The 25,017-nt window shown below is 36.1% G+C and overlaps 1 protein-coding gene across 5 annotated transcripts in view; it reads left to right on the plus strand.

Moving 5' to 3' along the window:
• Positions 1–25,017, plus strand: part of LOC126828361 (pseudouridylate synthase 7 homolog) — a 239,651-nt gene that overhangs the window by 166,425 nt on the left and 48,209 nt on the right. For all 5 annotated transcript variants that reach the window (XM_050558111.1, XM_050558107.1, XM_050558108.1 and 2 more), the window contains one exon: positions 18,337–18,494. In XM_050558111.1, the coding sequence (XP_050414068.1) occupies positions 18,337–18,494 (158 nt within the window). The remainder of the gene's footprint in view (positions 1–18,336; positions 18,495–25,017) is intronic.

Raw genomic sequence — 25,017 nt, forward strand, 5'->3', positions numbered from 1 at the left:
AAAGATGTCCAAACATATATTTCATCTGGGTATTGATTTACAGAACATTTTATCCTAAATTTTGGTATTTTTAATTTATTTCTCCTGTTTTTATTATGCCTGTTCCGGTCATTTTTATACGCCCACATTGAAATGTGGTCGTATATTGTCGTCGCCCCTGTCCAGCCAGCCGTCCACAATTGCTTGTGGACGCTCTAGAGGCTAAAGTTAATATCCAATTGACTTTAAATTTATTAAGTTCATGAGACGAAGAATCCTATTGATTTTGAGCGATTTCCCATAATTATTGCCAGAGTTATGGCACTTGATCACTTTGAAAAAACTTGTGGACGCTCTAGAGGCTATTAATTTTCAATGATTTTGGTAACTTAAACAGCTAAATTAAATATTTTTGTATAATAAACGTTAGCATGGGCCAAACAAATTCTAAAGAATTTCTGATAATTACTTAATGAGTTGTTCCTCTTAATGAGATTTTAGTGTATTATAAATGTTTCATTATCAACTAAAGTAAAAATATGCGACAACTCATGTTGACTGCCCGGATGATTTAGCTGCTGTGGGCGTATGTTTCGTTGCCTGGCAACCTGTCCATCGCCCCTATTCGTTCTCCACAATTGTTTGTGGACACTCGACAGGTCACAATTCTTATCCGATTTTGACGAAACTTGAAATATAGGTTTATAACCCGAAGATCTTGGTTCCTTTTGATATTTACGCATATAAGACCGTAACTTCCTGAATTATGGCCCCTGATTGTACGAAAAATCGTGTTTTTAGCTTGTGGACCCTATAGAGGTCATAATTTTTATCCGATTTAAAAACCGTTTATATATATCACCGTTACACCCTTGATTTTACGAAAAATCACGTTTTTAGCTTGTGGACCCTATAGAGGTCATAATTTTAATACGCCCGCATAGAAATGTGGACGTATATTGCCGTCACCCCCATCCGTCCATCGCCAAAAGTTATCATCCAATTGTTTTAAAATTGATATATGTTGTTTACATTAGTGAGATGAAGAAGCCTATTTAATTTCAATAATTTCCGTTTATAACGTCTAGAGTTATGGCCCCTGTTTCACTTTGTTGAACCTTGTGAACGCTCTAATGCCAAAAGTTATCATCCGATCTATTTGAAATTTATATGCAATATTTAAATTAGGGAAACGAAGAAGCCTATTGAATTTCAGCAATTTCGGTTTATTACTTCTAGAGTTATGGCCCTTGTTTCACTTTGTTTAACCTTGTGAACGCTCTAACCCCAAAAGTTATCATCCTATCTTTCTGAAATTTATATGCATTATTTAAATTAGTGAAACGAAGAAGCCTATTTAATTTCAATAATTTCCGTTTATAATGTCTAGAGTTATGGCCCTTGTTTCACTTTGTTGAACCTTGTGAATGCTCTAATGCCAAAAGTTAACATCCAATCTTTGTGAAATTTATATGAAATATTTAAATTAGGGAAACAGAGAGGCCTATTGAATTTCAGAAATTTCCGTTTATTACTTCTAGAGTAATGACCCTTGTTTCACTTTGTTCAACCTTTTGAACGCTCTAACCCCAAAAGTTATCATCCTATCTTTCTGAAATTTATATGCATTATTTAAATTAGTGAAACGAAGAAGCCTATTTAATTTCAATAATTTCGGTTTATAACGTCTACGAGTTATAGCCCTTCTTTCACTTTGTTGAACCTTGTGAACGCTCTAATGCCAAAAGTTAACATCCGATCTTTGTGAAATTTATATGCAATATTTAAATTAGGGAAACGAAGACGCCTATTGAATTTCACCAATTTCCGTTTATCACTTCTAGAGTTATGGCCCTTGTTTCACTTTGTTTAACCTTGTGAACGCTCTAACCCCAAAAGTTATCATCCCATCTTTCTGAAATTTATATGCATTATTTAAATTAATGAAACGAAGAAGCCTATTTAATTTCAATAATTTCCGTTTATAACATCTAGAGTTATGGCCCTTGTTTAACTTTGTTGAACCTTGTGAACGCTCTAATGCCAAAAGTTAACATCCGATCTTTGTGAAATTTATATGTAGTATTTAAATTAGGGAAACGAAGAAGCCTATTGAATTTCAACAATTTTCGTTTATTTCTGTGTATTGTCTAGAGTTATGGCCCTTATTTCACTTTATTGAACCTTGTGAACGCTCTAACGCCAAAAGTTATCATCCGGTCTTTCTGAAATTTATATGCATTATTTAAATAAGTGAAACGAAGAAGCTTATTGAATTTCAGCAATTTCTGTTTATTACATCTAGAGTTATGGCCCTTGTTTCACTTTATTGAACTTTGTGAATGCTCTAACATCAAAAGTTATATGCTGATCTGTATGAAATTTACGTGCGTTATTTAAATTAGTAAAGAGAAGAATCATATTGAATTTTAGCAACTTCCGTTTATTACTTCTAGAGTTATTGCCCTTGTTTGACTTTGTTCAACCTTGTTAATGCTCGATTGATGAAAGTTATCATCCGATATGTATGAAATTTATATGCATCATTTAAATTTGTGAAACGAAAAAGCCTGTCAAATTTCAACAATTTCTGTAGATTACTTCCAGAGTTGAGACCCTTGTTTCAATTTGTAGAACCTTGTGAACCCTCAAACATCTGATCTGTATGGAACTGTCTTGTAAAGGCCCCCAATTACCTACAAAGGACGATTTAGCCGCTGTGGGCGTATGTTTCGTTGCCTGGCAACCTATCTTTATCCAATTTATAAAAACGTTTTCGGATCAAGATTTTGTGCTCTAGAGGGTCCACAACCTTGATATTTTATATTTTAAAGCTATTTGAGAACGCGGGACGGCTATTTTGTCTGTCAGTTTGGGCCAATTTCCACGAAATTTGAACTCGACCATCCTTAGGGTGTAACGGTGATATATTAAAACGTTTTATTAAATCAGATAAAAATTATGACCTCTATAGGGTTCACAAGCTAAAAACGTGATTTTTCGTACAATCAGGGGCCATAATTCAGGAAGGTACAGTCCCATATGCGCGAATATTGAATGGAACCGATATCTTTGGGTTATAAACTTACATTTCAAGTTTCATCAAAATCAGAAGAAAATTGTGACCTCTAGAGAGTCCACAACCTTGATATACCATATTTTTACGCTATTTGAGAACGAGGGGCAACCATTTTGTCTGTCAGTTTTGGTCCAATTTTTCGAAATTTGAACTCAACTATCCTTAGGGTGTAATGGTGATATATTGTAAGGCTTTTTTTAAATCGGATAAAAATTGTAACCTCTATTGGGTCCACAAGCTAAAAACGCGATTTTTCGTACAATCAAGGGCCATAATTCAGGAAGTTATGGTCCGATATGCATGAATATCGATAGGAACTGAGACCTGTGGGTTATAAACATACATTTCAAGTTTAAAGGGACTATCCCGATTTGAACAGAGTCTTAAAAACAAAAGTCTGAGTTCGTATGAAATTTAAGCGCGAGAATATACAGGAATGGTGTATTTACCCTGCCTCAAAATTTCAGCTCAAAATATTGAGTTGTTTGGATGTGAACGTCAAAAATGCTTATCCAGACACGTAACCCCTTTTAAGATTTCGGGTCATTTTTTTCGTTGGGTGACCTGATAATTGATTCTGGTTCCTTGAGAGGCCTATACAATGAATGAACCATGTGTTGTACTTGATAACAAAAGGTAAATTTCACCTACACATTATTTTTATAAAATAAAAGTCTGGTTTTATCCAGACACCACATAATACAGCTTGGGACACCGGTCTCCATTTCCAGATGGAGACTGACGGGTGTAAGTTGTTTGAAAACATATCAAAAATATTGAATTAGTTGCTCGGCCCTTAGGTATGGGATATTAAGGAGTTTTAACACAAAATTAAGCAGTTTTAATCTCCAAACTATTATTGGGGTTGGCCCTTTAAACCAAATCGGATAAAAATTGTGACCTCTACAGTGTTCACAAGCTAAAAACGTGCTTTTTCGTACAATCAGGGGCCATAATCCATGAAGTTACAATCCTATACATGCCAATATCGAAAGGAACCGGGATCTTAAGGAGATAAACCTATATTTCAAGTTTTGTTGAAATCGGATAAAAATTGTGACCTGTAGAGTGTTCACAAATAATTGTGGACGGACGGACAGGGCCGACGACAATATACGTCCACATGAAAATGTGGGCGTATAAAAAATACGCTGCTGGAAACACGTTTTTCGGCCACTCTGGTGATATCGAAGGGTTGATTTTGTTTCTTATATGGTCGATTTTCTTTCAGGGGAGGCAGATATTTTTATACGCCCACATTTTCATGTGGACGTATGTTGTCGTCACCCCTGTCCATCCGTCCGTCCACAATTGTTTGTGGACACTCTATAGGTCACAATTCTTATCTGATTTTGACGAAACTTGAAATATAGGTTTATCTCCAAAAGATCTCGGCTGCTTTCGATATTGGCATGTATCGGATCGAAACTTCATGGATTATGGCTCCTGTTTGTACTAAAAATCACGTTTTTAGCTTGTGGACCCTATAGAGGTCACAATTTTTATCCGATTTTGTTGAATCTTGAAATATAAGTTTATAACCCAAAGATCTCGGTTCCTTTTGGTATTCGCGCATATCGGACCGTAACTTCTTGAATTATGGCCCCGGGGTCGTAAGAAAAATCGCGTTTTTAGAAGTCATAATTTTTATCCGATTTAAAAAAACGTATTATTATATCACCGTTACACCATAAGGACGACTGAGTTCGAATTTCGTGAAAATCGGCCATAAAGACGACTGAGTTCGAATTTCGTGAAAATCGGCCCAAAATTGACAGACAAAATGGCCGCCGTTCGTTCTCAAATAGCGTAAAAATATGGTATATCAAGGTTGTGGACCATATAGAGGTCACAATTTTTATCCGATTTTGTTGAAACTTGAAATGTAAGTTTATAACCCAAAGATCTTGGTTCCTTTCGATATTTACGCATATAAGACCGTAACTTCCTGAATTATGGCCCCTGATTGTACAAAAAATCGTGTTTTTAGCTTGTGGACCCTATAGAGGTCATAATTTTTATCCGATTTAAAAACCGTTTATATATATCACCGTTACACCATAAGGAGGACTGAGTTTGAATTTCGTGAAAATCGGCCCAAAATTGACAGACAAAATGGCCGCCGTTCGTTCTCAAATAGCGTAAAAATATGGTATATCAAGGTTGTGGACCATATAGAGGTCACAATTTTTATCCGATTTTGTTGAAACTTGAAATGTAAGTTTATAACCCAAAGATCTCGGTTCCTTTCGATATTTGCGCATATAAGACCGTAACTTCCAGAATTATGGCCCCTGATTGTATGAAAAATCGTGTTTTTAGCTTGTGGACCCTATAGAGGTCATAATTTTTATCCGATTTAAAAAAACGTATTTTTATATCACCGTTACACCATAAAGACGACTGAGTTCGAATTTCGTGAAAATCGGCCCAAAATTGACAGACAAAATGGCCGCCGTTCGTTCTCAAATAGCGTAAAAATATGGTATATCAAGGTTGTGGACCATATAGAGGTCACAATTTTTATCCGATTTTGTTGAAACTTGAAATGTAAGTTTATAACCCAAAGATCTCGGTTCCTTTCGATATTTGCGCAAATAAGACTGTAACTTCCTGAATTATGGCCCCTGATTGTACGAAAAATCGTGTTTTTAGCTTGTGGACCCTATAGAGGTCATAATTTTTATCCGATTTAAAAACCGTATATTTATATCACCGTTACACCATAATGAGGACTGAGTTCGAATTTCGTGAAAATCGGCCCAAAATTGACAGACAAAATGGCCGCCGTTCGTTCTCAAATAGCGTAAAAATATGGTATATCAAGGTTGTGGACCCTATAGAGGTCACAATTTTTATCCGATTTTGTTGAAACTTGAAATGTAAGTTTATAACCCAAAGATCTCGGTTCCTTTCGATATTTACGCACATAAGACCGTAACTTCCTGAATTATGGCCCCTGATTGTACGAAAAATCGTGTTTTTAGCTTGTGGACCCTATAGAGGTCATAATTTTTATCCGATTTAAAAACCGTTTATATATATCACCGTTACACCATAAGGAGGACTGAGTTCGAATTTCGTGAAAATCGGCCCAAAATTGACAGACAAAATGGCCGCCGTTCGTTCTCAAATAGCGTAAAAATATGGTATATCAAGGTTGTGGACCCTATAGAGGTCACAATTTTTATCCGATTTTGTTGAAACTTGAAATGTAAGTTTATAACCCAAAGATCTCGGTTCCTTTTGATATTTACGCATATAAGACCGTAACTTCCTGAATTGTGGCCCCTGATTGTACTAAAAATCACGTTTTTAGCTTGTGGACCCTATAGAGGTCACAATTTTTATCCGATTTAAAAACCGTTTATATATATCACCGTTACACCATAAGGAGGACTGAGTTCGAAAATCGGCCCAAAATTGACAGACAAAATGGCCGCCGTTCGTTCTCAAATAGCGTAAAAATATGGTATATCAAGGTTGTGGACCCTATAGAGGTCACAATTTTTATCCGATTTTGTTGAAACTTGAAATGTAAGTTGATAACTCAGAAATATCTTTTAACACCTCGATATTTAAAATAATTAAATCGGATGATGTAGAACTACCGTTATCAACAACTCTGGTTAACTCTATTTATACTATTTATGACTATACTGAATATTCCACATCCATTGTTGTTCAATTCCACTGTGTAGATTCATATACTAACTTACTGTCATCATGTGGAAATTCTCATGTGCTGTATAAAAACAATGAAAACAGTGGGAAAGGAATTATTTATAAATCATCCAATAATTTGAAAAAAGCGACAATTACCTTCTACAATAAATACAATAAGCTTCATATTCAAGGAAGGGGCAGTTCTGCGTGGGTGGACACCAATATATTTCAAATTAAACCAAACCTTAAAAGTATGAATACTAACAATAGTGCTCTAAGTGATAGCCTACCTTCCGTGCTGTCTCTTGTAAATTTATGTCAACAACCTGTTACGAGCACGCCATTAAAGGAAAAGGGAAACAACAATTTACTAGAAGATACTCAGCCACTAATTCCGGGCCCTGTTACTACTGTAAGTGTTACATCAAACAATATACCTGAACTGAACTATTGTAACGCACTTTCTGAAATTATCAACCGAATTACAGAGCTTTCTGATAAAGTCAATGCTCTAATATCGGCACAAAATAAACTTATTGGAAATTCATCTACATGTAGGCCTACATCAAATGCAGTAAAAACATTTAATGACAAATCAACAAGTACATCAAATATAGTAAAAACAGTTAATGACAAATCAACAAGTACCCGCAGTTCAGCTATTCAAGATAAGTCTACCAACACATCTTCTATCTATACCGCGGCTAAATGTGTATCAACTAGTGTTGATAATAATAACAATAGGCCTATTATTGTTTCAGCTAATTCAACTGATGCGCACGAACATGTACCCGTTAAATCAACAAATTACTATGAATACTATGACTATAAAAGATCTCGCCAATATGAGTACAGGTGTAATGTATATAACAATAGACCATTGCACAATCCTTATTACTTCCCGCAATATAACTCTCCCCCATATCATAATTATTCTTAAGCTAAGTTTGTTTATTCACCTTGGCAGTAACCAAAATCAAACTTTCATTATTCAATGACTTTTCCATTTTCTCATTAGAAAGTTTTTCAGGTAATTGTGTGTCCTTATTTCCAGTCATTTATTAATTTGTTTATTTATGATTATTATGAATACTGTTTTAGTTAAGAAAGGTCTACATATTGCTCATCTAAATGTATGTCATGTCTGTGACTAATGAAGATATTTCAATCCCAAACTTTCAACAACCTTTTAGGAAAGATTCTTGTAATGTAAGTTCCTCTGGAACACTTCTGTATGTTAGAAATCATATCATATGTAATCGTAGGTTAGATTTAGAACATGATAATATTGAGGCTATATGGATAGAAATTACTCTTAAACACTCTAAACCATTATTACTTTGTAATATTTATCGTAATCCCTCTTCCTTATCTTCCTGGAATACTGACTTCTCATTTATGATAGAAAAAGCATGGAATTCTCACTGTGAGATACTATTATTAGGAGATTTAAATATTGACTTATTACATAATCATAATAAATCATGGACCGATCTTCTTGAAATATATGGTCTACATCAAATTATTAGGTCACCTACTGGAATTACTTCTTCCTCTAAATCACTAATTGATCATATATTTGTATCTGAAACTAAACATGTCAAAGAATCTATTGTTCCTCCATACTCAATATCAGACCATTTCCCCATTTGTTTTACTTGGCAAAAGAAAGGTGTAAAATTCCCCAAATCTTCACATACTAATATTACTTATCGCTCATTTAAACATTTTAATAATGATCTATTCCTATATGATTTACAACGGGCTCCATATAATTCTGTATATGATCACTGTGATCCTAATACTGCACTAGACAACTGGTATGATATTACACTGCCCATTATTAATAAACATGCCCCTTTAAAAACCAAACGAGTCAAAAATGTTCATATACCTGATTGGACAACCCCTGAAGTGTTTCATTATATTCATGAACGCAATTTAAACATTTTCGTAATAAAGTTAAATCTCTTATTCGTAGTAATAAAAGGAAATGTCTTGAATTATTAGTCACTGATCGCAAAAACAGTAAACAAATTTGGAAAGCCATCAATACTGCTAATTCTGAGGGTAAATCTAATTGTTGTTCTTCCATTCCTGTTGCCCCTGATATTTTTAATGCTCATTTTGTTAATGTTGCAAAGTCCATTATACCTAGTCCATCAAATCATTTAGATCGTTTTACCTCTAATGTGATATCTACATTTGTATCTGATCATCTTGAAAACAATACCTTGTGTCATCTTCCCTACATATCAAAATGTGATGTATTCCAATATCTTCATTCTCTTGATACTTCCAAATCAATAGGATTAGATCAAGTTGGTCCTCAATTTCTTAAACTTGGTGCTCCAATTCTTTGTGATTCATCCAAAATCCACGCCCAATAATTATCGCCCCATATCTATACTTCAAACTATTCCTAAACCTTTGGAAAAGCATATTTGTAAACACATTAATAACTTTCTCCTGGATCACGATTTACTTTATTCTCATCAGTCTGGTTTTAGGTCCAAATTTTCTTGTCATACTGCCCTTACAAATATTGCAGAAAATGTTTATTCTGCAATTAATAAAGGTCAATACACTGGTTTAGTATTTTTTGATTTCCGTAAAGCCTTTGATATGGTCAATCACTCCCTGTTACTTGAGAAACTAAAATTATACCAAATTTCTACCAAATTATGCACATTATTAGAATCGTACTTATCTGAGCGTTATCAATGCACTCAAATTGGTGAAACCAAGTCCTCTCTTGATCTCACAACCCATGGTGTTCCTCAAGGATCCATTCTTGGACCACTACTATTTAATCTGTTTATTAATGACCTTCCTCTAAATTTGACAGCTCAATGTGATCTTTTTGCTGATGATACCACTGTATATTCTTCTTCTACCAATTTTGATTCTCTTAACTCTACACTTCAGTCAGAAACTGATAAAATCATACAATGGTGCAACTCCAATGACATGATCATCAATGAATCTAAAACTAAATGTATGATTATTGCTTCAAAACCTAAAATAAATTCCTTATCTACACATTTGTCCATTTCTATTAATTCTACCTTCATTGAACACGTTTCTGACTTTAAACTCTTAGGAGTATATTTTGACTCTAATCTTTCTTAGGACACTCATGTAAACCATTTATGTACTATTTTAAAACAGAAAAACTTTCAACTTAGGAAAATCAAATCATTACTTCCAACTGATGTATTAAAATTATTTTATAACGCTCACTTTCAATCACATCTTGACTACTGCTCTACCATTTGGGACTCCTGTCAAATTTCTTCTCTTAATAAACTTAAAATTATCCAAAAATTATCATTTAAAATTATATTCAACAAACCTATTATTAAATATAATTCTTCTGATTCTTCATATTCCATTCTTTCAAAATCTTTAAAACTGCCTACCATTCAACAACGTCATTTAATGAATAAATATATATTTCTGTTCAAAATATTAAACTATATAAGTCCAAATTACTTGTGTTCCTTATTTCAATTTAAAAATACTCCTTACAACTCTATAAATCTTAAATTACAAATTCCACATCCAAACTGTACTAAATTTAAACATAGTCTTAGTTATAATGGACCAGTTTTATGGAATTCACTTCCAAATAATTTAAACTCATTACATCTTCTCTCAACTTTTAAAAAATCACTGCATAATTATATCCAAAATGTTATATAACTATTCTGTATATTTAAATTTAAACCATTATCGGTTTCTGCATTTGATGTTATTTGGAATGTAAAGAATACATTTTTATTATTCAGTTTCCTTGTATGTATAATATATGTGTATGTTTGTTTTGTCTATTGTCATTTAAGGGCAGAATTGTAAACAGGCTGCAAAGCCTAATTTTTTACCCTTTTGAAAATAAAGAACTTATTATTATTATTATTATCATAATCATGTGTATTAATTTATAATTGAAAGGTTTGTCACATTTTTATACGCCCACCTTTTCATCTGGACGTATATTGTCGTCGCCCCTGTCCGTCCGTCCGGACATCCGTCCGTCCGTCCACAATTTGTTTGTGGACTCGCTACAGGTCACAATTCTTGTCCGATTTTGACAAAACTTGAAATATAGGTTTATCCCCAAAAGATCTCGGCTGCTTTCGATATTGTCATGTATCGAAACTTCATGGATTTTGTTGAAACTTGACATGTAAGTTTATAACCCAAAGATCTCAGTTCCTTTCGATATTCGTGCATATCGGACCGTAACTTCCTGAATTATGGCCCCTGATTGTACAAAAAATCGCGTTTTTAGCTTGTGGACCCTATATAGGTCATAATTTTTATCCGATTTAAAAAAACGTTTTATTATATCACCGTTACACCCTAAGGAAGGTTCAGTTCGAATTTGGGGGAAATTGGACCAAAATTGCCGGACAAAATGGCCGCCGTTTGTACGCGAATAGTGTAAAAATAGGGTAAATCAAGGTTGTGGACCCTGTATGGGTCACAATTTTAATTTGTTTTTGATGAAACCTGAAAAGCATGTTTATAACCTAAAGATCTTGGTTCCTTTCGATATTGTCGCATATTGGATCGTAACTTCCTGAATTATGGCCCCAGATTGTACGCAAAATCGCCTTTTTTAGCTTGTGGTCCCTCTGAAGGTCACAATTATTATCCGATTTAAAAAAACGTTTGATTATATCACCATAATGAAGGTTGAGTTCGAATTTCGTGAAAATCGGACCAAAATTGCCGGACAAAATGGCCGCCGCTTGTACACGACTAGTGTAAAAATATGGTATATGTCAAGGTTGTGGACCCTGTAGAGGTCGCAATTTTAATTCGATTTTGATGAAACTTGAAATGCATGTTTATAACCTAAAGATCTTGGTTCCTTTCGATATTGTCGCATATCGGATCGTGACTTCATGAATTATGGCCCTGATTATACGAAAAATCGCCTCTTTTAGCTTGTGGTCCCTCTGAAGGTCACACTTATTATCTGATTTTAAAAATCGCTTGAATATATCACTGTAACACCATAATAAAGGTTGAGTTCAAATTTCCTGAAAATCAAACCAAAACTGCTGGACAAAGTGGCCGCCGCTTGTACGCGAAAAGTTTAAAAATATGGTATATCAAGGTTGTGGACCCTGTAGAGGTTACAATTTTAATCCGATTTTGATGAAACTTGAAATGCATGTTGATCTTGGTTCCTTTCGATATTTGCGCATATCAAATTGTAACTTCATGAATTATGGCCCTTGATTGTAGGAAAAATCATTTTCTTTTTAGCTTGTTCTCTATCCATCTCTCAAAAATGTGGGCGTATCCTGCCTGGCAGCCGCTGGTTTGAGGAGGCGCCATTTCTCGGGGCGCTTATTTTTCTGGGGGTGCAATGTACCCCTTGCACCCCCACTAGATACGGCCCTGCTAGGTAGAGTAAAATTTCAAACCTTTACTTTGTCTAGGTATATCCCTGTCTGTCCTCGTAGGGCACATGCGCTGGATATCCGCGCAGTATCTTGCATCGATATTGCAACCCATTGGTGGTTGGAGAGCAAACAGGGATGAATCTTTAAAAATACACTAATGGCTTCCCAAACAAAGAAGACACGTGCTACAAAACGTATGTCACCAAGGATTTGGAACCAAGTAATATACCAATCAAAACTACCTGAACCTGGCCTAGGTACCAATGAAATAAATCTTAGCAAAACGTCTCCATTTTTGATTGCAAAAGGTCTTGCTGGCTTAGCTGGTGAGCCCAAAAGCGTAAAAAAAAATGCTACTTCATTATTGAAATCAACAACTTTAGCCATCATTCCGATCAAAGTTGAACTGCATAACTCTCTTAATTTTTCAAGTGGTGGTATTCGGTCTCTGGATTTAGAAGGCAGCTGTGAGGAAGAGATGCTTGAAAATCTTGCCTCATAAGGTGTTACATACGTCAAACGTATTTCCATCATACGTAACGGTAATATTATCCAAACCATCACCTATATCCTGACCTATGTTAAACCAGATCTTCGTAGGATGATCATTGCTGGTTTTCTTGCCATTCCAGTTACCCCTTACATCCCAAATCCATTGCGTTGCTTTCATTCTCAACGCTTTGGACACAGTAAAAATGTGTGTAAGGGGAAAGCGATGTGTACTCGATTTGGACAAGATGGTCACGAAAGTACATCTTGTCAATCTGACCACCACTGCATTAACTGCAAAGGGCCTTATTTTGCTTATTCTTGAGAGTGCCCAATATGGAAGAAAGAAAAACAAGTTCAGCAGGTGAAAACAGAAATAAACATACCATATCCTGAAGCAAGGAAGCTGGTAGAGGCTACAACCCCAACATTTGCAATGTCCTTTGCAAGTGCAGTCAAGCCGAAAACCACTTCCATTGCTTGTCAAACACCTGCTGAATTTCCAGCCGAGACACAACAAAAACTTCCAAATCCACCAAAATCTGTCAATATAAATCTCAGCACTCGGACTGTTAATAAGTCTGGGGAGTCTGAGATTGAGGAGATTGTGCCCCCCACTCAACCAATTTGTGGAAATCCACCCAAAACCCCAAAAAAGGAACGTAATGGTAAAGGCGTTCCTCAGAATTCAAATTTGAATCCCTTCCGTAGTAGGAAGGATGCCGAGGATCCTGTCGGAACCTATAACAGGTTCGGGATACAGGACAATCTAATGGATGTTGTTGTTTAAGTCCATGACCCCAAACAACATCATAGAAGTCCTGTTAAACCTCCCTGAGTGGACCTTAAACCCCATTTCTCTTAAGTCAAAATCACCCTTGCTAACGACTGAATGGAATATATTAACTTTGTAATGATGTCCATAGATATGCATCACTATATATTAGTCCCAAAATGACCTAGTTTGTGTCCAGTGGACTCTAAATCTCATTATACTCTGTTCCTCTCATGTCTAAATCATCCTTGCTAACAACAAAATGGAATATATTAAATTTGTAAATATGTCCATACACTCTAGAGGCCAAAGTTAATTTCTGATTGACTTCAGATTTATACACAGTGTTTAAGGTCATGTGACGAAGAAGCCTATTGATTTTCAGCGATTTGTGATAATTACTGCCAGAGTTGTGGTCCTTGATCACTTCAAAAAATCTTGTTGACGCTCTAGAAGCCAAAGTTAATATCCGATTGACGTTAAATTTATACACAGTGTTTAAGGTCATGAGGTGAAGAAGCCTATTGATTTTCAGCGATTTCCGATAATTACTGCTAAAGTTATGGCCCTTGATCACTTTGAAAAATCTTGCGATGCTCTGGAGGCTAAAGTTATCATCCGATTGACTTCAGATTGATACACAGAGTTTAAGGTCTTGAGACGAACAAGTATATTGATTTTCAATGAATCTTTATGACTTGAACAGCTAAATCCATGATGTTAAAAGTTTTGTATACTAAACGTTAGCATGGGGCAGAACTTTATAAAAACCAAAAAGATTCTAATGGTTTTCTGATAATTACTTAATGAGTTGTTACTCTTAATCAGATTTTAATGTATTATAAATGTTTCATTACCGAAAAAAGTAAAAATATGCGACAACTCTTGTTGACTGCCGGGACGATATAGCTGCTGTGGGCGTATGTTTCGTTGCCTGGCAACCAATCTTTTTAGCTTGTGGAAACTCTAGAGGTCACAATTTTGATCCGATTTTGATGAAACTTGAAATGCGTGTTTATAACTCAAGGATCTTGATTCTTTTTGATATTCGCGCATATTGGATCGTAACTCACTAAATTATGGCCCCTGATTTTAAGAAAAATCATGTTTTAGGCTTGTTGGTCCCACCAGAGGTCACAATTTTCATCCGATTTAAAAAAAACTTTTAGTATATCACCGTTACACTGTAATGAAAGTTGAGTTCGAATTTCGTGTAAATCGGACCAAAACTGACGGACACAAAGGCCGCCGCTTGTAAGCGAATAGTGTAAAAATATGGTATATCAAGGTTGTAGACCCTGTAGAGGTCACAATTTTAATCCAATTTTGATGAAACTTGAAATGCATGTTTATAACCCAAAGATCTTGGTTCCTTTCGATATTTGCGCATATCAGATCGTAACTTCCTGAATTATGGCCCCCGATTGTACGAAAAATCACATTTTCATGTGGAGGTATGTCGTTACCCCTGTCCGTCTGCCACTATTGTTTCTGAACACTCTACAGGTCACAATTTTTATCTGATTTCAACGTGACTTGAAATATAGGTTTATCTCCCTAATATCTCGGTTCCTTTCAATATTGGCATGTATCGGAGTGTAACTTCTTGGATTATGGCCCCTGATTGTACGAAAAATCACGTTTTTAGCTTGTGAACACTGTAGAGGTGACAATTTTTTTCCGATTTTAAAAACCGTTTTAAATACATCACCATTCCACCATAATGAAGGTTGATTCGTATTTCGGGAAAATCGAAATGAAACTGCCCGACAAAATGGCCGCTCTTTGTAAGCAAATTGTGTAGAAGTGTGTAATACGATGGTTGTGGACCCTCTAGAGGTCACAATTTTTATCCGATTTTGATGAAACTTAAAACCTCTCTTTATATCCCAAAGATCCGAGTCCCTTTTGATATTTGCACATTTCAAGCCATAACTTTCAGGATTATTGCCCCTGATTATACAAAAAATCATGTTTGTTTTTAGTTTGTTCTCTATCCATCTCTTGCAAAATGTGAGCCTTTCCTGTCTGGCAGCTGCTGGTTTTGCTTGTGGTCCCTCTGGGGGTCACAATTATTATCTGATTTAAAAAAACGTTTTTAGCTTGTGGACACTCCAGAAGTCAAAATTTTAAACCAATTTTGATGAAACTTGAAATCCAAAGATCTTGGTTCCTTTCGATATTCGCGCATATCGGATCGTAACTTCCTGGATTATGGACCCTGATTGTACGAAAAATCGCGTTTTTAGCTTGTGGTTCCTCTAGAGGTCACAATTTTTTCTGCCGGAGAGAACAAATAGTGTAAAATATGGTATATCAAGGTTGTGTTCCCTCTAGAGACCACAGTTTAAATGTATGTTTTTATCATGAAGATCTTGGTTCCTTTTGATAATCACACATATCCAAACGTACCTTCCTGGATTATGGCCCCTGATTGGTCGAAAAACCGCATTTTTAGATTTGATATTTGTTTATTAGGTGCAATGTCTATTTTCTGTCTTGTCCGCAGGTTTATCTTGTAGATTTTTGTTTTACGTGTAGTGCGGTCCTCCAGCACTTACTATTAGAGGTCACAATTTTTTTTTTTCCGATTTTATAAGCCGTTTAGATATATCACCTTTCCACCATAATGAAGGTTGAACTGGAATTTCGGGAAAATCGAAATGAAACTGTCCGACAAAATGGCCATTCTTTGTACGCAAATTGTGTATAAGTATGTAATACAAAGGTCACAATTTTTATCCGATTTTGATAAAACTTAAAACATATCTTTATATTCCAAAAATCTCAGTCCCTTTTGATATTTGCACATTTCAGACCATAACTTTCTGGATTTAAAAAACTCTTTTTTGTTTTTAGCTTGTTCTCTATCCATCGCTTGCAAAATGTGGGCGTATCCTGTCTGGCAGCCGCTGGTCAATGATTTTTGGTAACTTTAACAGCTAAATCCAATGTATTAAATGTTTTGTATACTAAATTTACCATGGGCCAAACAAATTCTAATGATTTTCTGATAATTACTTAATGAATTGTTACTCTTAATCAGATTTTAGTGTATTATAAATGTTTCATTACCAACAAAAATAAAAAGTATGCGACAACTCATTTTGACTGCCCGGACGATTTAGCTGCTGTGGGCGTATGTTTCGTTGCCTGGCAACCTATCTTTCTACACTCTTGATATTATTAAATGTTTACAACTGCATTTGGGTTGATGGGAATTTCCCTCCATGAAGCCACCATAATTCCCATCCCTAAACTGGGTAAAGATCCTACGATTTCTACCAATTATCGCTCGATCGCTTTAACTAGCTGCATTTGCAAAACCATGGAGAGATTGATCAATCGAAGGCTTGTTTGGTACCTTGAGACCAACAACCTCATTACAAATATCCAATGTGGATTTTGGTCCCAAAGAAGCACTCTTGATCATCTCGTTAGATTTGAAACATTTGTCAGGGATGCTTTCATCCAGAAACAACATTTAGTTATTATGAACATTTAGTTGCTATATTTTTCGATCTGGAGAAAGCTTATGATACCACATGGAAATATGGTATCATGCGCGACCTGCATTACCTCGGTCTGCAGGGTCGCTTACCTATCTTCATTAAAATCTTCTTAGAAGATAGGTCGTTTAAGATACGCTTGGCATCAATTTTTTCTGACCCATTTCCCCAGGAAATGGGAGTTCCTCAGGGAAGTATTTTGTCTCCCACACTCTTTACAATAAAAATTAATAGGATACCAACGTACCTTAATCGTGGGGTCGATGACTCTCTTTATGTTAATGACTTTCAGATGTGTTACGGATCGACAAGCATGCAAACAATGCAAACATTGGCAACTGACAATGGATGCACTTCTGTCATCGAAGAGGTTTACATCGTGATCCAGAGCTTACACTGGATGGAAGCCCCATTCCAGTTGTAGATGAAACGAAATTCTTGGATTTGATATTCGATAAGAAATCATCTTTTATCCCTCATATAAAAACACTCAAGAAGAAATGTCTGAAAGCCCTGAACATATTGAGAACACTGAACACTGTATCAAACACTGAATGGGGAGCAGACCGTAAGGTCTTGCTCAGGTTATATCGAGCATTAATAAGATCTGAACTTGATTATGGGTGTATTGTGTATGGGTCAGCCAGCAAGTCTTTATCTCAAAGAGCTTGACACCATACACAACCAAGGACTTAGAATCAGTCTAGGAGCATTCTGTACATCTCCAGTGCAGTTTATACGTCGAGGCGCACAAGCCCTCATTGCATGACAGACATGATAAACTGGCACTGCAGTATGCTACAAAAATTGCCTCTCTGCCTTATCATATTTCACATAACACCATATTTAGACCATATCATTAACATCTGTATTTACTGAAAACTAACGTGATTGCATCATTCGGTATTGACATCCAACCCCTTTTGTCAAAGGCTGGCATCAGCCATGACAGTATTACGAATACCCCTTTGTTTAGAACTCCAACCTCACTGTTGGCTTGTTTACCTATATATTGTTTGTCTCTAGATGATAAGGGGGATCACGTGGCTAAGTGGGTAAGACGCTAGCTCGCTAGCCTGGAGGTCGGGTGTTCGATCCCTGCATTGGCCGAGAAAGTTAATCCAGATTTTCCGGCGTGGTTCTCCCTTGTCAGTGATGCAGGACGGAGGGGCTGACAAGGAAAGCTGTCTAGTCGTTCGGATGGGACGAAAAACCGAGGTCCCATGTACACATTGGCGTGCACGTAAAAGATCCCTTGGCAGTTGGAATTCGATATAAGAGTAGGCCGTAGTGCCGCTGTCCGGGCAAAATTTCCCTCATAGCACACTGTATGGCGTATGCCCGTCTTCATTAGCCCAGGTTAGGAGCAGAAAAGTAGGACGTTAAACTCCATTTCATTTCATTTCATTTCATTTCTAGATGATAAGAGTATGATTGGATGTCGTAAAATTTGGAGTGAAACAAAAGATGCTAAGAAAATGTTAGATAAATTGCCAGCTTATCATAATATAGAGAAATCAGTGTTATATGTATTATCTAAACAAGGCAGTAATATGTACTATAATGCTTTACAAGCAGTAAGTATGGCATATATATTCCATTTGTTTTGATTTCCATACATGTTTGCAAATATACTGACACTCAATGAAAACTCAAAAATCACTGTAACAATGGTATCGTTTTAAACGGGGGTTTTAGCACTAGAAAGTATGCATATAGTTTAGTTAGTACTATGGTTTAATGGGGGGGGGGGTGGCTGAATGGTTAGCATGTGCGCGCTGTACCATAAAGTCTGTCATTGAGTCAACTGGCGTGGTTTCGAATCCCCGGTTGTATGTGGCAAGGAGTAGGGTCGCCTGTCCAACCTCGTGGATTTTCTCCGGGTCCTCCGGTTTCCTCCCACTGCTAAAGACCCCTACGCGCAAGTGAATTATTGAAATAAAATTAAACCATGTGTTAGTCCCGAAATGACTATGGTTTAATGGTAACCGGTTTAGTTTCTCCGAGAGGCGTTTATAAATGGATGACCCGTTTATTTATCTACCGGGTTTACTTATTACACAAGCGGTTGAATTTCCTAAGATACGTGTATAAATCAACACACGGTTAATTTATCTGTGGTGTTTAACTATTAGATGAACCTTTTAATTTCCAGTGGGACGACATGGCTATATTTAAAGGACAATATTTGTGTCAGTCATTATAAAATATGTGATAGAACTGGTTAAATACATACCAAATATAATTTTAACACAGAGATCATTGCTACGGGAGATGTGTAACAAGCATGTGAAGAAACGGGAAGTGACGCCAAACATGACAAACACAAGTTGTCCTTCTATATAACTGAGTGAATTAATGAGCGATAACAGACATGCGATCGAATTTCATTTCACTGATAATTCAGTTGAAAATGAAAAGTTATTATATGAGACGGTGAGAGGATATCTGACAATTCAAAAACAGAATTGGCTGTCATTAGATAAAAGATAACAATCAAATTAGGAAAAATCTGTGCATTACCATGTTTTTATTAAGAACAGAATGAATAAAAACAGGGGAATGCACAGGATTTTTTGATTTTTCTCGTTTTCCCTTATCTAGTGACAGCCAATTCTATTTTTGAATTGTGAGATACACTCTCACCATAATAATGACTGACACCAATATTGTCCTTTAAGAAACGATTTAACGTATTGATCTGGTTTGGAAATTGGAAAACTGTATTTGTCAAAAGACCAAGCTTGTGTTATCAGTTTATAGTCAATATTAGAAAATATCAATGACAGAAATTAAATAAATTTAAAACATCAAAGTATAAATGGCATACTGAATGGATTGTGTGATTTTAACGGATTAAGTAATTTGAACAGCTGATACAAGGTGATCAACAAAGTTACTCATGTAGTGTCATGTCTGTTAGTATAACTGATCTTACGTGAGGTGTAAGCAGTGCTTTATATGATATGGTAATCTATGATTTCCGTGCCACAGAGAGATCGCACGAAAGTGTCATTTCAGATAAGAAATTCTATGTGGATTCTTAAAATGAGACTACCAAAAATAAGTTAAAGGACAATATTGGTGCCAGTCATTATCACATATGTGATAGAGCTGGTTAAACACATTCCAAATATAATTTTAACACAGAGATCATTGCTACGATAGCTGAGTAATACAGGTTTCCTGAGTCGGAAGTGACGAATGTGTTTAACCAGCTCTATCACATATGTGATAATGACTGGCACCAATATTGTCCTTAAATGGTAATGATAGTCATTGATTCGTATCGTTTTATTTTGCGTATCTGAGCGGAATATATTAATACTTAAAGTATTTTGTAATGGCAAATGGGTTGCCAGGTGGGACCACGTGGCAATTCTTAATTCATACAAAGGAAAGTGGTTTCAGATAAAATTTATTTTCTGATGGCACAAAATTTGAATTTTCTGACGGCACAAAATTTGAAGTAGATACTGCTCATATGGGTGTGTCAGCATCGTCATGTTTACGCTTGATAGAGAACTGGGCAGATGATAAGAATCAAGGCAGTTTTAAAGTTACCATGATGGTCCATACTGTTAATATTACATATTAAATTACACCGAGTCCTATTGTATCACACGACTATCGTGCACCACGATAGCGACTGCTACACTGAGTTTTTTATCGTGATAAAGGTACCTTTGATTTAATGCAATATCATTTGAAATGGATTTATAAATAAAACAGAACTAATATTTAGCTGTGATAATTTAATAACAAAAAGCAAATTGTATGGATGTATGAACACTAAAAACAATCACAAATAATGCAGGTGGGAAGTAATAAAACAACAGCATTCAATGAATCAAGTGGTTACATAATATCAAGGCAGTAATCATTGAAACATATTTCCTGTTGATACTATTTGAACCCATTCCGAGAGTCCTGTCTGAAAATGGGTGACAGCTTTTCTATAGAGATTGACAGATAACGACTTTTTGGAGCCAGCGCAAAAGTCTGACAAGATTATCGCCCTGCCACATGTTCATTGTGAGGTTGATTTCTGGTGACATGTACAGATGGAAGGCTACGTTAATTAATTTCTGATTTAAAGAAGATATATTACCTGGGATGTGATTTACCGATTCCCGATTGTATAATTACCCGGGACGTGATATATCAATGTATTTGTCAATGTTGGAATTACTATACTCAGCCAAATTAAAAACTTGACACGCTGGATTTTTGGGACTAGATTTTTAATATTTGGTTTAAGGCAACTATTTTAGTGTTATGTTGTGCACAGACAACCTTGACATCAACAGAAAGCAAGAATACGTCTCGCCGAAAGTCCTTGACATTGATAATGTTCGTGATGTCACAGTACCCCCCAAAATGAAATTCACAGACTCGGAGAAGTATCGGAATAAAGTGTTTAGCAACGGTTGTGGCCTCCTCTAGCGTCTCATACTGCCACACAACGTCTTCTCATGGATCTCAGAACATTAGTAAACACTACCCGAGGAAGACGTCGCCAATGCTCAGCAAGAGCATGTTGAAGGTCCCGCAACGTCAGTGGTGGATTCACTTGCTGACAAACACGTCGACCCAGTTTGTCCCAGATGTGTTCAATAGGATTAAGGTCGGGGCTAAGCGACGGCCAATCCAGGACTTGGACACCGGCATTTCTTAAAAAATTCTGGGTAGCAATTGCTGTATGGGGTCGAGCATTTTCTTGTTGAAACGTAAGTCCAGGCCCATGTCTCTGCATAAACAGGTTGCAAAATCTGATCCCTGTACTGGACAGCATTTAAGTTCCCTTGAACAACAACAAGAGGAGAACGTCCATGTGCACAAAAAGAGCCCCAAACCATGACGCTGCCGCTACCAAACGCATACTTGAGCATAACGTTCACCTCGTCTGCGGTACACTCAGGGCCCTGCCATCGGCAAATGTCAAAGTGAATCGAGATTCGTCACTAAAGACAACCGAATTCCACTGTCTTTGAGTAAATCTTATGTATCTTGTGGCCCACACAAGTCGATTACGGCAATGAAGAGGTGTCAATATTGGTCCATTATAGGGCCTTCGAGCTCGAAGACCAGCAACCTGCAAGCGATTTCTGTTTCTAAGATGATGTAATCGTATTGCTTGATCTTCCTGGAGTGACGTCACACGTGGCGCTCCCGCCCTTGGGCGGTCGGCAATAGTTCCAGTTTGAAGCACTCTCATTCTAAGATTAATTATTGTCTGGTAAAGACTCTTGCAACAGTGACCACAGACTGACCAGCATAGAGCCTACCTATAGCACGTAGACGTTCTACATTTGAAAGGCGCGGCATTTTCTAACAAAGATGAAAATAACAATTTTAATTTGTTTTTCCAGTTCAAGTTACATGTGCGTGTTCAGTTTAAGCAAACTTGCATCGATTGACCTCACGAGTTTGTGTTTGCACGTGTTTTTCATCTTTATATGCTCAAAAGTCACGTGATCCATTTTCTAACAAAGATGAAAATAACAATTTTAATTTGTTTTTCCAGTTCAAGTTACTTGTGCGTGTTCAGTTTAAGCAAACTTGCATCGATTGACCTCACGAGTTTGTGTTTGCACGTGTTTTTCAGGTTTTTCATCTTTATATGCTCAAAAGTCACGTGATCCATGTGACTTTACAATTTTATGAAATTAAAGGCTTCTTACTATTTACTATCGTTAGAAACACTTTGACTTACCAGAAATACCAGGTATTTGACTTACCAGAAAAAAAAATTTGTTGAAATTCATCAGTGTCAAGTTTTTAATTTGGCTGAGTATATTTGTAATGGATAATGGATAACAATACTACGACCACGGTAAGGTGAGCATCTGTGGGTGTGCATTTTTTTATATTCACCTTTTTTATTTGTACCTTATATGTAAATAATCGTAATCAAAATGAACCTAAACAGATAGGATAAACACCTCGCAGGAAATTAAAAGTTTCATCTAATAGTTAAACACCGTAGATAAATTAACTGTGTGTTGATTTATAACAGCTTGTCTAATAAGTAAATGCGGTTAATAAGTGAACGACGGGTCGTCCATTTATAAACTAAACTGGTTACTACTAAGCCATAGTAATTCTCAAACGATTTTTATCAATTATCAAACGATGTTTTGAAAGTAAACTATATGCATACCTTCTAGTGCTAAATCCCCCCGTTTTAAACGATACCATTGTTACAGTGAATGATTTGACTGGAAGTGATGAGAGACAAAATCCAGCTTAAATATGATTTTAGCAAGAAAATGAATAACAGAATTGATCTATGATGCGTTTACCCATACTGAAAACATCATTCTCATATGTTAGTATTGTTGAAGTAAATAAAACTCAATTAATCATGTTTTGTGTAATCTTTTAATTATTGTCCCCCGCCTTTCGAAGAAAGCAGGGGACTATTGAAATGGGTTCGTCCATTTGTCTGTCTGTCCGTCACACTTTTTGGGACCCAATAACTCTCTTTCTAATTGAGCTAAAATGTTCAAACTTGGTGTAAGTGTTTATTAGGTCAATGCTTTGATGGAGTTCGAAGATAAGCATTTTCTGCATAGGGTAAGCAGAGATAAGCAATTTGATTGGTTAATGCTTTGGGACACGATAACTTTAGTTCTAATTAATGTGACAGTATTGGTTCTTTGAATTCCCGTCTTCATTAGCCCAGTTCGAAGCAAAACAGTAGGACGTTAAACCCCATTTCATTTCATTTCATTTCTTTGAATCAGGTTTTTGATTACAAAACTAGTTTAACTTCATATGATACTTTTATTCTTCTTTCAACATACCATGTACAAAACTTACAGTGTGCCAACTCCTGACTAACTTACATAGCCGCTGTCCGGTCTTAACTTGAGACCTGCCTGGTCCCAGGTTAACTTCTAGACGCCCTCGTCTAACTTCGTCTCAAGGCGCCCATGGCCCCCGCTCCCCCTGTCAACTTTTCATTTCTCTGATAAACCCTTTCTAGACGAAGCATGTCAAGATTACACATCTGGCTATTGCCCGATCAAGTCTTTGGTACAGATTGCTTTACCAGACAAAGGCCTTGCGTAACTCAGGTCAGCTGTGATGATTGATGACTTCACTAACGACTTCCGCATGGCTGTTAGTCGTATCAAGCTAGTGCCAATGTTTGACCATCTGATAAGATTGCTAATTGATTTCATGTATGGAGGGTGTTAAGCAATATTTCCTCAATTGTGTAACATTCCTCCCATTCTCAAAGAAAAGATATTTACATAACTTTTTAAAACCTTTACAATTTGACAGTTTTTACATCGTTGTGAAAATAAATCGGAGAGATTTCGATTTGACAGTTTTTACATATTTTTGAAACAGGTTTCAAAGTGTGTTGGTTCTGTTATGCAAGATCATTTTCGTCGTTCCAAAGTAAAAGTTTGGTGCTAAGACCACCTAAAGATAAATTTGAAATGTTCCTATTATTAATTAGAACAGGTTTCGCTTTAATTTTTATATTTTACGTTGACATTTTATTGCTTTAAATCTTCCTAGTGCAAAAACGGTAAATTTCACCTTTTGACCTCCAGGGTCACTAAGACTAAAGGTGAATTAAGCAAGTTTACATATTTATTGAAAGTGTGATTACTTTTGATCACTTTCAGCTTCTTTTCCTAATAGAAGAATGACTGCGCATTCACTTTCAGTGCAAATGAACTCATTTGACCTTTGACCCCGAAAATCTCGAAAACGCCCCAACGAAAATGAACTTGCATAACAGAACCAACACACTTTGAAACCTGTTTCAAAAATATGTAAAAACTGTCAAATCGAAATCTCTCCGATTTATTTTCACAACGATTGTTATAGATAATGATACTAGTTATCTGAAAAACAATTGAATAGTTTCAGTGTTGGACTCCAGCCTGCAGGCCGCGTGGATTTCCGAGAATCCCAGTCTAGGAAAACCAACGTTAATCTGTGATGGGAAAACGCGCATCTGGCGACGAGATTAAAAGTTTGCAAACTTTTTATGAGTTTTTATGAATTTCGCCGGAACATGAACGCAGATAAAACCAACAAATGCATTATACATAGTAGTTCACAGGATATATATGT

The sequence above is a fragment of the Patella vulgata genome, chromosome 7, assembly GCF_932274485.2.
Source record: "Patella vulgata chromosome 7, xgPatVulg1.2, whole genome shotgun sequence".
Classification (NCBI taxonomy): Eukaryota; Metazoa; Mollusca; class Gastropoda; family Patellidae; genus Patella; species Patella vulgata.